Source organism: Felis catus, chromosome E3 (assembly GCF_018350175.1).
Source record: "Felis catus isolate Fca126 chromosome E3, F.catus_Fca126_mat1.0, whole genome shotgun sequence".
NCBI classification, from domain to species: Eukaryota; Metazoa; Chordata; class Mammalia; order Carnivora; family Felidae; genus Felis; species Felis catus.
In genome coordinates, this window is record NC_058383.1 from 15,643,307 (window position 1) to 15,656,402 (window position 13,096).

General features: G+C 48.1%; 1 protein-coding gene across 1 annotated transcript; it reads right to left on the minus strand.

Moving 5' to 3' along the window:
- Window positions 1-202: 202 nt before the first annotated feature.
- Window positions 203-12,786, minus strand: KCTD7 (potassium channel tetramerization domain containing 7). The gene is made up of 5 exons (XM_023246874.2): window positions 12,517-12,786; window positions 9,268-9,437; window positions 6,192-6,370; window positions 5,361-5,733; window positions 203-1,631 (listed from the first exon to the last, which is right to left on the minus strand). Exons 1-5 carry the CDS (start codon window positions 12,658-12,660, stop codon window positions 1,628-1,630), a joined length of 870 nt encoding a protein of 289 aa, XP_023102642.1. The 5' UTR covers window positions 12,661-12,786; the 3' UTR covers window positions 203-1,627.
- Window positions 12,787-13,096: the final 310 nt, after the last annotated feature.

Below are 13,096 nucleotides of genomic sequence, written 5' to 3' on the forward strand. Positions count from 1 at the left end.
GTATGCTGGGAAGGGAGCTTTGTGGAGGGGGAGGTAAAAGCTTGGACATCAGATCCACGACTTTTGTAATAACACTATCAGTTTTTCCTTATATTTAGACTTTAGAAGAAAATATTCATCTAAGGGAGAAATGAGATGCCTAATGTTCACAGCTAGTAAGATCATTGTAGAAATGACTGGAGAAGGGAAAAAAGGCACATAATTACTCTTGCTCAGAACAAGATGCTCATTGGCATCCTGTTCATATAGGCATTTTATTTTAAAGTTATGTTAGAAATAAAGTTTAAAATTATGTTTAAAAAATAGAGAACGGTATAAAGTACATGAAAGGAAAAACAAAATGGTAAGGAGTCAAAGGACAGGAAGTTAAAGGTAAGTGAACACAAGCTTGAACAACATGCTAGAAGTTAAGCAAATCAAAATGAAAGGTAACCAAAGCTAGCTAAGAGATCATCTTCAAAATGATGACAAAGGAACAAATAGGCAGCATTGAGACCCAGATCTAAGGGTCGGAAGTCCCCAGCCAGGCACACAGCATCCCCCGAGCCACACTAAAGAGCCTCACATTCAATTATTCTCTTGATGCCAGGGGTCCCTGAAGGAGGGCCGCGGCCTCAGGCACACTCCCCACATGATCAGGCTGCATCTGTGTGGTTAGGCCAGGAGGCTGCAAGAGTCTGATTAACTCAAGCTGTCCCGGATCATCCTGCCATACCCAGGATCCAGCCAGAGAGCCACTACTGACCTCCACTCATTGCCCATGAGCAGGGTCCTTCTCCATCTAGCAAACATGTGCCCCTTACTAAGAAGGGCGGCACACTGGGGACCCCAGCTAGCTCCTTAATACTCAGGGACTACTTAAGACCTACGCATCCAAGGAAGTTTTCTAATATGACTTCTAGAGTATCTGCTTTTAAACTCTGCACAGACTGAAGCAGGGTGAAGCCCTGAGTCTCAGAGGTGGGACACTGAGCTCTGTTGTCAGTGTCCCACTGACAAGAAGGGAGGGCTCTGTTGAACACCTGTGAGGATTTCCGAAAAGGGCCCTGGGTTTGAATCCTGACTTGGCCATTTACTAGCTATCTGCCCTTGAAGCAATTATGTCTCCATGAGCTTCAGTTTCCAACTTATTAAGTATTATTAGTGTATCATTACTATGTGATTGTGTGCACAGTAATTAGGTCAGGGAATACATTTGGCACAGGTAATGCAGCAGTGCTTTTGTTTAAAAGTCAGAATAATCAGAGATTTAAGGAAGCAGTTGGAGGGTGGCATAGCTACCCAGCATGTCAGAACTCACCTTTCCATGAAAGTGATTCCATTAAGTGACTCCATGGGGCATCCTGATGAGGACACTCATTAGCCAGGAAGGTGTCAAACTCTGCTTTCAGAGGAAGGGCAACTTATACCCATTTTCCTCAAGTAAAGGTCTTAACCACTAAGGCTTACATAAGCTTAGAGCCATTTATCTCGCCCTTGAAAGAAGTGGTGACATGATAGGAGGGATTTCTTTCAGAACCACCTGACATGGCTGTTAGCTACAGAGTGACCGTGCAACTGTGGTATCTTCTTCCCCTGAAGACCTCTCAACACAAGAGGGCAAAGCCTAGGCTGGGTGGGCACACTCCTACCTGGAACAGAGACAAGGCTACAGTTACTGCAGAAGGGCCTTCATGGTGCCCATCTCCCTCTAACTTCAAGTCAGGGCAGAAGTTCAGGGGCTGGTCTCAGGAAAGAGCCTCTTTTATTTAGCTGAGTATTTAAAAATATAACACATTTTAAGCAGAAATCGAGACATAGTCTGTGATTTGCTCGCACAGTGGGGGGCAGAGGAGGGATGAGAGTAAGTCTCTAAAAAAGAAAGGCACAGCACCCAGGTTCTAATTCTTTACTTTAATGCCACGTGAGGGTACTGAGGCTCCATGCACCAAAGCGCTCACAGACAGGGAGTGAACGAACATAGGAAATGTTATACCATGTACACGAACCCAACACCGTACAGAAGGAAGACAATGGACCCAGGTGACCTCCCATACTCCAGAGGCAACCTGTTCCTATACCCAGTCTTTGTTCCCTCCTCCTCAACCCCTGCCCACCCACCCTTCTCCCAATTAACATATGTATACATGTATGATTCTTCCAGAATTCCAGAAAGTGCCTCTCCCACCCCAGTCTCTCACACTCTGGCTTCTGATGAATAGAGCCTCCCTCTTTTAAGGATCACAAGGCAGCCACTACCTTCATGAAAGAGTCGCAGCAAAATGGTGCCCAAGAAAGCTTAATCACTTAGAATCAAATATGGACAGAAGGTATGCAGAAGGATATCTGAAATTCTAACTGGGATCAGTGTGAGTAGTTTTTGTTTTTTTGTTGTTGTTGTCATTTGTCTTAACCTCTTCAAAATCCAGCTGAGGCCAAGAATGCACACTGAGGCTCACCCCACTTTGTGGTTTGCAAATGTCATTCTTCCTAGTCTTCCAACAAGCAACCCAGAACAGGAAGATAAGGTCACCTGACCAGCCTGAGGCACAAGGTTCAGACAGCTCCCAGAATATCCTCAGCCCCAGGAAGAAAGAATAGAAACTTTCAGAGCACAGTTGACTCCTTGCCACGTGATAAGCACTGGACAGCCTTGTGAATTAACCGAAGGTAGAATAAGGGTGGTGACGAGTCCTGTATTTCTTCTATTTAGAGTGCTACCCAAAGAATTCCCCCTTCTGGGATGGTGTGATGTGTTTCATTGTGGTTTTGCTTCAATCTTTTTTGTGCCATTAGTTAACTTTTTCATTTTTATTGAATTTTGTTATGGCTGCTATTGCACCACACGATCCTGTATCCTAAAACTTTCACCTTCCCAACCAGTGAGCATGACACCTGGGAGAAAAGGTGCCCGCAAACACAATGGAAGCTCCAAAGGCAGGCACTTTGGTTTGACCCATCAACACGATGCACAAGAATGCTATGAAAATATACTCCCTTTTGACTGGGAAGCAGTGTTCATCCTTTGGGGCCCTCCTTCCTAACCCAACCGTTCTTATGCTCTAGAGTTGACCAGTTAGAGTTGAGAAAGGATACAACTGGGAGAAGTCTCTTCCTCAGATATGACCTTTATTTGGAGGCCATTACCACCACCACCACATCCAAAAGCACTTTTCAGCCTGGCCTTGGCTTCTCATCAGAGAATGGCCAAATTGGGCCACTGAATTCTTTTACTTCGTTTGGAAAGAGCTCTAAGCTGGCTGCCAGTATCCCTGTGCTGCCTGGTCTACTGGCCCAGCGCCTTGTCTCCCCCACAATGGCACAGAACACACCACTGTGAGAACAACACAGGGGCAGAGCGGATACAAAGGGGTGTCTCTAGCAAGAGGCACAAGGACAGTGTCCTTGTGCAGCATCTCTGCAGCTCCAAGCTTGTCTTCAGGGATTGTTTTTGAGCAAACCAATCACTCCATCCTACGTGCATGGACTCTAAATAACCAAGTACTGTGATACTCTGTGACAAGGGTGGGAGAGAGACAGGGCCAAGGCCAGATTCCTGAAAGCACTAGGATTAATTGTCTGCTTTCTACTCATACTGCCTTTCTCCTGAATAGCTTGCCTCAGTGTCTGTCTAAAAATGAATCTGTATTAGGCAGTAACACCAACTGGAGCAACTTAAATGAAAGACTTCTGTTAGAACAAGACAAGAGGCATGCTGTTGGACTAAGTTTCAAGCAGGGAAATCAACTCCAGAAAAGTGATGATTCATCTGTGGATGAGAACAATAGAAGGGATGCATACCTTGGAACCTGAACAACTGACTGTATACTTTCCTCTTAGATCTCATTCTATACCTCTGTTCCACCATATAAGAACACAACATAAGAGTGCAAAACCATGCCCTGGAATCCCTGTTGCCACAGAGGGCCAGGAGGTCATTGCCCTATGAAGGAGTTCTGCCAAGGTCCTAAGGCTTGGCCTTCTCTTCCTTAGAAGGATACAGACATCTTTAGCTACCCCTTCCCTACATCACCAACCATTGGTCTCACAGGACTGAGACCAATGAGGCTGTCCTCACTAGTTTTTTATATACAAAAAAATCTCTCTACAAAACACCCAGGAACAATCAAGCACAATCACGATCACATGGAGAAGTCTCTAATGCAGCACAGAAATGTTACGTTCCGCTTACTGGTGCTGCACGGCTCTTCCTTTAGGGGATGTGTGTCCACATCCGACTGACCACCCTAGTCTGCACATGGAGCAAGAAGGAAATGCAGTGGGAACAGAGCCTTGTGAATCTTTTTCTGTCTCTGAAATGGGGACAGTAAAACACGATGGAAGTGCTGCTATCTTCCTACAGCTCCCGGGATAGCTGTGCCTCCCACCCAACCCTTTCTTTGCCTCCTCAGAACAGACACTCTCCTAGGAGAACATTAGCAGGATAAAGCAATAGGGTTAAAAACACAGGGGGTTTCTATCTAAGGAGGTTCACCACAAATTGGATGCTAACACATGAAATGGCAGCCAAAGAGATATTCTGAGCCTCTAGAAAGGATGTTACATCTCAAAGATAACAGAAGATCTATGCAACTTATCTGCTCGATTCAGGGAAATCTTCAAAAGGAACCTCTGAAATCTGCATTACAGCCCTGAGAAGATAACCCTTCAAACAAGGAAGGTTGGTGGAAGGTAGGAGAAGCCAAGGCCCTAAGGCAGGGCTGTAAACATTGTGCTTTTCTAAGGCCAACCTGGTACATGGCTTTGGCAACTACGGTTACATCTCCAAAAAGTGGTGAAGAATATGTTCCAGGAGGAAGAGTCTTTCCACATCCTAAAACAAAGCATGGAACTATCCCTGGGGGAAGAGGGAGAGAAGATGCTTCTTCTTCAGCCAGGGGCTGTGGGGCGGCTACCTGGGTAAACCCCCCATCATATTCTGTGTTCATACCTATACACTAGGCACAAGGAAGGGATACGTGAACAGGGTTGAGGAAGTGATTATGCCTACAACAGTTTGGTAACGTGGCTCTAAAAAGGGCAGAAACTCTCTTGCAAGAACAAGAGTGACAAAACCTCTCTGGACTTTCTGGTCAAGCCCTAGCTACCCAGACCCCTAAGCCTCAGGCAGAGACTGCTGTGCCTTGAGGAGAGGTCAGGTGAATCCAGGCACCAGGTCCCTGTGGGCCACAAGCCCTGAGCCTGACCCCGAGGTACAGCTGGGAGACCTCCGTCCCCTTGGAGCTGTGCCTCAGGACTTGGTCCTCACCTCAGCAGGTCTGGGGCAGTCAGTATCCCTTCCAGGGATCTTACTCCCAGCGCCACTAAGGGGAATGGACACCCTCCCTGATAGGACTCTGTTCCCTACCCGGGCTACTCACCACCATGTGATCTTGAACTCATAGATGGGGCGCTTGCAGTAGTAGTGGTTGATGAGGTGCTTGTCACACACCCCGATGCACTGATGGTCCACAGTGAGGCCCTGGGCTGAGAGGTCCGTGACCAGGCAGTGCAGTAGGTCATAAACATCAGCCACAGCCTCCCAGGGCCCAAAAGACACATCCACTTCGCAGTGGTGCTCAAAGAGCTGCCCATCACTCTCACTCCGCTCGAAGCGCAGGGAGTTGAGAAGCGGACACTCATAGGGGGTGATGGGCATCTCCTCCTTGAAGACACAGACCTTGAGCTTGGCAAAACGGGCCTTCCGCTGTACTGCACGCAGCCGGGCAATCTCCACAATCCGCTCCAAGTGGTCTAGGGGGGTGAACACAGCACCCATCACTGGGACAGGGGTCAGGAGGTCGGGGGGCAGTGGGCAAGGCAGCATCAGGGCACAAAGAGAGAGCCCCGGTGAAGGCATGATCCAACAGGGAAGAGGCAGATCCTGGGGAAGGGACTCTGGGCCTGTGAAAGGCACAAACTTAAACAGGGATCATGGGTCTCCAAGGCAAAAGAAACCAAAAGGATAGAATGAGGATCATCCTTTTGAAATGTGATCTGATGATGTCACAGCAAAAGTGGGCCCTATTGAACCTGAATCTTCCCAGTTTGACTGGGAGGGGAGAGCAGAAGGGGAAGCAGAAGTCTCTCTGATCCTGAGTAATACAGATACATCTTAGACCCACCTCTCCTGGTGACGACCTATGCACACACAGATGCCTCGCAACCCTCCTTTCCCACACCTCAACCACCCTGGGCAGTTGACACCTCACCTTTGTAATAAGGCATGAGTCCCAGAAATGCCTGGCGCACTTTCTCCCCCTTCAGAGGCTGCATGTTCTCTAGCTGCTCCAGGAGGGGCCCGATGGCATAGTACTGAGCCTCTTTGTACACAGCCCGTACACGCTCCCGGGGTGGCAGGTCCCCTGAGCGCAGGAAATTCAGCACATCTCTGAGCAGGAAGGAAAGAGGGTTGGTGAGAAGGAGCTAATGGATCCGGGCAGTGTCACACAGTGGTTAGAGCACAGAGTCTGGAACCAGACTACTAGCTGTGTGACCTTGGAGAGGTGAACTTAACCTCTCTGTGCCTTGATTTTCCCATCTGTAAAATGAGGGAAAATTTAAAAACTACCTTGTAACGGTATGAAGGGATTAAATGATTAAAAAGTGCTTAGAAAATACCTGGCACAAGGTAAGTCCTCAATAAGCATTAATAGCTGTTATTATCAGTATCATCATTATTACATTTATAATTATCATTAGGTATATTTATTTTATTAGGTATTGTTATTTTTGGGTATATATAGGAATAATGGAAACATACATATTCTAGGCTCCTTAAGACATATATATTTAAATTGAGGTCTAATTAATATGCAACAAATGTACAAATCTTTTTTTTCAAATGTACAAACCTTAATTGTATAGTTTTATTATAACCACCACCTAGACCAAGATACAGAACATTTCAATCTCCTCAAAGTTTCCCTCTGCCTCTTCTCATTCAATCCCAGAATTCTGTCAACAAAGATTAGTTTTGCCTCATCTTAAAACTCATGTAAGTGGCTGGATCTACTATAATTGATTTAACCCATTCTCCTGCTGATGGACAGTTGAGTTGTTTCCAGTTTAGGGCTCTTATGAGTAAAGCTGTGATGAACATTCCTGTATAAGACTTTCTGTGGACACACGCACCAACTTCTCTTGGCTAAATATTAGGAGAATTGTTCAGTCATAAGGTGAAGCGCATGCTTAACAAAATGGTTGTAGCATTTTATGTTTCCACTAGCAATGTAGTAGCCTTCCCCATTTTCTATATTTCTTTGCCATTCATCTTATTTTGTAGCTATATGGACAGCAAATGCTACCCTGAACACCTGGACAAATTGGTTTCTCGAATGAATAAAATCACATACTGCATTTTCTTAAAATAAAAATTCAGTTCTTTTAATTCCATCTTCAGATTCTTTGGTGCTAAGAGTAATCATAATCAGATCCATCGCCAGTTAAGTGTGGCAAGGTCTTTACTTCTGTAAAGATAATGTGAGTAAACCCCAAGATCAAGATGTTGCCTCAATAGTTTGTCTATGACCATGATGTAACGGTAGTAACAATCACTAAGTATTAGTCTGGGTCAGCTACTATTTGTGTGTTACCCCATTTAATCCCTTCAATGACATTTAAGTGCCATCTTAGGTCCATTTTTAAATGAAGAAAAAGAGGGGCTCAGAGAGGTTAAAGAATACCCTTACTCAAGGAGCTACAGCTAGCAGAGGCCCAGATGCAGTCATGGTTGACTCCAAGTCCATACCCATAGTGGTCCAGACTCTAGTCCAAAGTGTTACTCACTGATCACAGTGGGAAACTGCCCCAGGTGGTGACCCAAACAGCCTCCCTGGTGGGTGCGAGGGACACATGAGCTGCCCCAGCAGAGAAATGTACCTGATCAAATGCCCTGAGCCCCTATTTTATTTTCTCTGAGTCTTTAAGCAACTTCATCTGCTGATGATGAATCACAGACCATTGGAGTCTAGCAGCCTGAGGATAAATGCCACAATATCCTGCTTTCCGCCACACCCTGGCCCAGCTCTGACCCTCTCCAGCTATGGCCACCTGGGCATGGGCACATCAGCTTAGAGCCAAAGCCTGTTCCTCCTCCCCACAACCCCTTCCCAAATTAGTCCTCTAGGATCTTAAGCAAACCTTGGTCTGCTCTGAAAAACATGACCCCAGGGCAAGGCCCAGCTAAGAGTGCTGTGGGAGTTGCCAGCTGGGGCCAGCACTTTCCTCCCCCAAACAGCCTGCAAACAAAAATCTTTTTATAGCTCTGCAGAGCGATGTGACACTTTGTTTTCTCAGCATTGGAGGCAGCTGACAGCCCAATGGGGAAACCCAGATGCTTCAAAGCAAATTGCATGACCAGAGGCTCCTTTCTGAGGATAAAAATGACCTTTCTCCCAGTGCAGGCGATCCTACTTGGGAGGCCAGCACAGATACGTAGTGGTTGGAGACTTTCTGACTCCTTAGCCAATGTGTTGAAGGTCAAGAATCATGTTAGTTCTGTAGTCATCTCCAAAGTTAGACTGAAGGGGCAAAGAGCTTCAGCCACATGCTCTGGAAGGACCCGGTGAGGGGTCACACCAAGGCTTTTTACGTAATCGGCATGGCAGGCCTGTGAGGCAGCTGTAATTATTTCTCATTTCACAAGCAAGGAAACTAAGACATAAAGTCTTTAAATTGTTTACGTGTTAAGGTATCAGAAGTCCTTCCTTGGGAAGGGCTATTTTCTTTTCTGAGATTGTGTCTTTCTGTGTTTTAGCGTTAAAATGACAGTCACAATTGAAGGTGTTTGTTTGTTTTTTTCTAAAGGCTTTTCTTGGCAAAATTAAAAGATGGCAATCATATGTTGGCCCTTCCTCCACCTTTTTTGTTCATTTGTTTTAAACCATCAAAGAAAGTCTGAGAACCACGGTCATACACCATGTCCCTCCCTAATGGCAATGTGGAGCCCCAGAATCTGAATCTGAGGATATTCTCCAAGAAGTTGTTTTGGGGCTCCCCTGCCTATAGGTGGCATCACACCTTTTCCATACAGATGACAACTTCCTAGTCTCCAATTTCATCACATCCAGCCAGTGTGTGGCACCTGGGCTCTCTCTGGCTGTCCTTGTCTCCTCTGGGAAAGATACTATGGCTTTTGATCCAATTCAATAAGCACATTTATTAAATTCCATCAGTACATTTGCTATTTTCTTTTCTGGGTATTAATGGAAGATACCAAAGCCCCATATTGAAGCCCAGGTCCTACTTACTAGAACTATAAGGTTGATCATAGAGGGAGAAACATACCCAAAGTGGGTGCCATCCCGGTCAATGAAGTACCGGCCCTCGGAGTCTGTGGGAATGTAATGTCGCCCGCTGAACATGGCCGCCAGCATGGTGTCTTCATAGCGCCGCAGGGTAGACAGGCGTGTGGTGAAGTGAGCCCCTCCAATGTTAAGGGGAACAACCTCAGGAAACTGGAAAGGAACCACCGGCACTTTCAGCCAGGCATTGGGGAATGAGAACAGAGGCTGCTCTGATTGTGGTCTTCTGGGGTCTTATTAGTGCTACACCATTCAGTCACCCAACGCTAAAATCCAGGAGTCTTTCTGAGTGTTCTTCTCTCTCCTCTCTTTCCCCACACTCATCAGTTGCCAAGTCCTACCCACTCCCCCCCCCCCCCACCCACAGCCATTAAATCAGGCCTTCCCACCCCAATTCTGCTATCGCTGTTCTGGAGTTCAAAGCCGTCATTGTCCTCTTTTCTACTTCCTGAACTTGTCACTTTTATGCCCTTGCTCATGCTGTCTTCTCTGTCCAGAATGTTCTTTCCACTCTCCCTTTGTCCATCTGGCAAATGCATTTGCCCCGTGTGTGGTGTATGCTGTTCACTGCACAAGGACACCGATCTGAGAGTGATCTGCTAGCCCAGCTGTGTGTCCTTTCTCTAATACACACCAAGGCACCATATAGGTTAGCAGCATCCGCGCATTCTAAAAGTTTCTCTTCAGAGCGCCTGGGTGGCTCAGTCGGTTAGGTAGCTGACTTGATTTCAGCTCAGGTCATGATCCCAGGCTTGTGAGATGGAGTCCTATGCTGGGCTCCATGCTGAGTGTGGAGCCTGCTTAAGATTCTCTCTCCCTCTGCCCGTCCCCAAGTTGTGTGCACATGCGCACACTCTCTCTTTCTTAAAAAATAAAAGCTTCTCTTTAAGTTTCCCAATTCTGTAAGCATTTCTCCTCTATTGTTCCTCACATGCACCCAAGACAGAGTTAACTGAACATTCCCTCCATCGTGCCTTCACCATGGACCACACACCCTCCTCGCCTAGCACGGTACACCAGCAGTCATTTTCCTCTGTCAGCTCTCCCTTCTAGACCTCAAGCTTCCTGAGGGCAGGGACGGCATCTTGTTCACTAATCATGAGGCCACCCGCAGCAGGGCTCATAGGTGTTTGTGGAACAATTCCAGGCATCCACTCCTCATTCTTTGTACCTCACTGCTTCTTTCTTAATCTGTAGAGTGAGATCAGTCCCCCGTCCAGCTAAGGTTCCGGAGGCAAGGGCAGGGGGAAGAACAGGGAATGATGGTATAGATTTGCCAGGAGAAGTTCTAGGGTCTCCCTAGAATACTCAGGACCTTTTTGGGGGGAGGTGGAGGGTGGGAATATCTTTCACTGCTTGTGGTTTTAAAGAAATGAAGCCAGTTCTCTCTAATTTTCCCACAACCTCCAGACTGACTAAAATTTTGTACGAGTGCATACTTTTCAATATTACATCTCTAAGGCTCCAGTGTATGTTTATCCAGATAGTCCTTTCCCCCAGCCTTCCAGTTTTTTTTCCTACATTTTTTTAGGTGTAGTTGACGCACAACGTTACATTAGTTTTGGGTGTGTGACACTGTAATTTGTTAAGTCTTTACATGGTATGCTTACAAGTGCAGCTACCACCTGCCACCATTTATTACCGTTATGATTTCACTGACTGTATTCCTTATGTTGTACTTTTTATCCCCGTGAATTATTTATTCCATGACTAGAAGCAAATACCTCCCACTCCCCTTCACCCATTTTGCCCATCCCTCCACCCTTCCTGCCCTCTGGCAACCACCAGCTTGTGCTCTGTATTTATGGGTCTATTTATGCTTTGTTGTTTTTTTGTTTGTTTTTTAGATTTCACATATAAGTAAAATAATATCAACTTTTTAAAAGTTCTTTGTGAACTAAAGTAGGATAAAAGTACATTAAATCAAAGTTACCCAGAGCCTAGTGCAGTGCCTGGCATGCAGCAAAGACCCAAGTGTGCATTAAATGAATGAGTGAATGAATGCATGAAATAGAAAGGTTATGTACAGTTCTTCTGTGCGTATGCACTGTTACTCTTCTGCAACCAAAGGATAACAAATGCCTTCTACTTAGTCTATAGCTCCAATAAAACTATTCTAGGTGCATAGCAAGGACTCACATATTTTGAGATAAGAATGCTTTACATTTCTGGAGCTCTTTACACCTTTTCCAAGGATATCTCATACGAATCCAAGTGTCTGCTCCACAGTAGAGCTGAAAAGACTGAGGCACAGAGGCAAAAGCAACCAAAAACTGTTCTGGATCTCACATGGAACAATGTATCTGGGGGGGAGCTGGCCTACAGTCTCTGGGTGTTGCCTCTTTGTCTCAAACCCCATTGTTTCCCCAATGACAGTGCATGAAAAGTAAGCACCACAGTGTTTCTAACGGCTCCACCCCCCCAACTGCAAAGAGTACTTCTAGAGTTGTGCTCATTGTTGTGTTTCATGATGTCGAGGGCACCGGCTTCTAATCCCCAGGGGAGGAGCCACCCCTGGCCCAGCCCTGCCCCTCTGGAGCTGTCCATTCTCCTAGGATTCCTCCACACCCCACAGGCCCCCACATCCAGCACTACCTTAGCTCCTACCTTCTGTCTCCCTCTTCAGCTCCCAGCAGGGCCCCACCTTCCCTTCTCTTTCCCCTTCTCTTGAGTGACATTTCAGCTCTAAATGTGATACTGTTATCACATCAAGACCAGTGGGCAGGAAAGCCATGGAGGTGTCAGGTGAGTGTGGACACATCTATTAATTAGCCTGCTTCTTATCTGCACAGAGTCCCTGACCCCACTTTCTGGGCAGCTGGAGGTTGGGTCTGGGCAACCACGAAGGCCTCCTCCCTGATTTTCTAGAAGACACTCTCATCTCTTGGGGCTCCAAGGTTCCCTTCCCACAGACTACCCTCCCTCCTCTAGTTGTTAAGGATGGGACTTAGGGATGGGAGTAAACCAACCTTGCAGTGAGTGAACACTGAAAGAGGGGGGCGTGGGGTGGGGAGATCAGGTGCCCCCCCGGGGACAGGAAGACACACCTGTGCCTTTTACAGGAGGATGAGTGGGCTGGGCAGCTCGGCTCTTCTGGCGCCGCCCTCAGCCCGACCCCCCCCCCCCCCCCCGCCCCGACCCCAGCCTCGGCGCTGCTCACACCCCAAGGTCAGTTCTGCCGGGCACCTGCTTCTCCCTCTGCGCCCCTTCCCACGCCCCACCCCCCGGGTACCTCCTGGGGCAGCAGGGGCAGCGCGTGCCCCGCCTGCGTGGCCGTCGGGGTGGCCGGCTCCAGAAAGTCGTCTTCGGCGTCGGAGCTGGACATGGCACCGTCCGGGCGACGGCTGTCTGGCTCCCGCCCCGTGACTACCACCATCCCTCTGGCTCTGGACAGTGGGCGCGGCTTCGGGCGGGCGGGAGGCGGCGGCCCCGGGCACTAGCGCCGAGCAGCGCCCGGCATGACGCGGCGCGGCCGACGGGCGGGCCCGGGGGCGGGGTGGGGGGGGGGTGGAGAGCGCAGCGCGCGAGAGCCGGAGGGCGGCCACTCCCTCAGCGCCAACGGGCTCACGGACCACCGCGCGGACCGCAGGGCCACCGGCCTGACCCGGCCGCCTCCCGCTATTGGCCGAGGCTCCTCTTGCTCCGCCCCTGATTGGCAGGAGGCTTATTCAGTCCAAGAGCAGGCAACGCGTTGAGTCTGCGCCCGAGTGGCCACTGGGAGCCGGACCTGCTTGCCTGCCCTGCTCTGATTGGTCCCCAGGCCAGCGGGCGCGCCCCTTCCATTCGCTATCCGCCCGGCGCACAGGGCGGCG

Coding starts and splice junctions, on each gene's coding strand:
- KCTD7 (XM_023246874.2), bottom strand. CDS start 12,660: ATGGTGGTAGTCACGGGGCGGGAGCCAGACAGCCGTCGCCCGGACGGT. Junction 9,438..12,516: donor TGCCCCTGCTGCCCCAGGAG/GTACCCGGGGGG, acceptor GTTCCTTTCCAG/TTTCCTGAGGTTGTTCCCCT. Junction 5,734..6,191: donor ACTCATGCCTTATTACAAAG/GTGAGGTGTCAA, acceptor TCACCCCCCTAG/ACCACTTGGAGCGGATTGTG.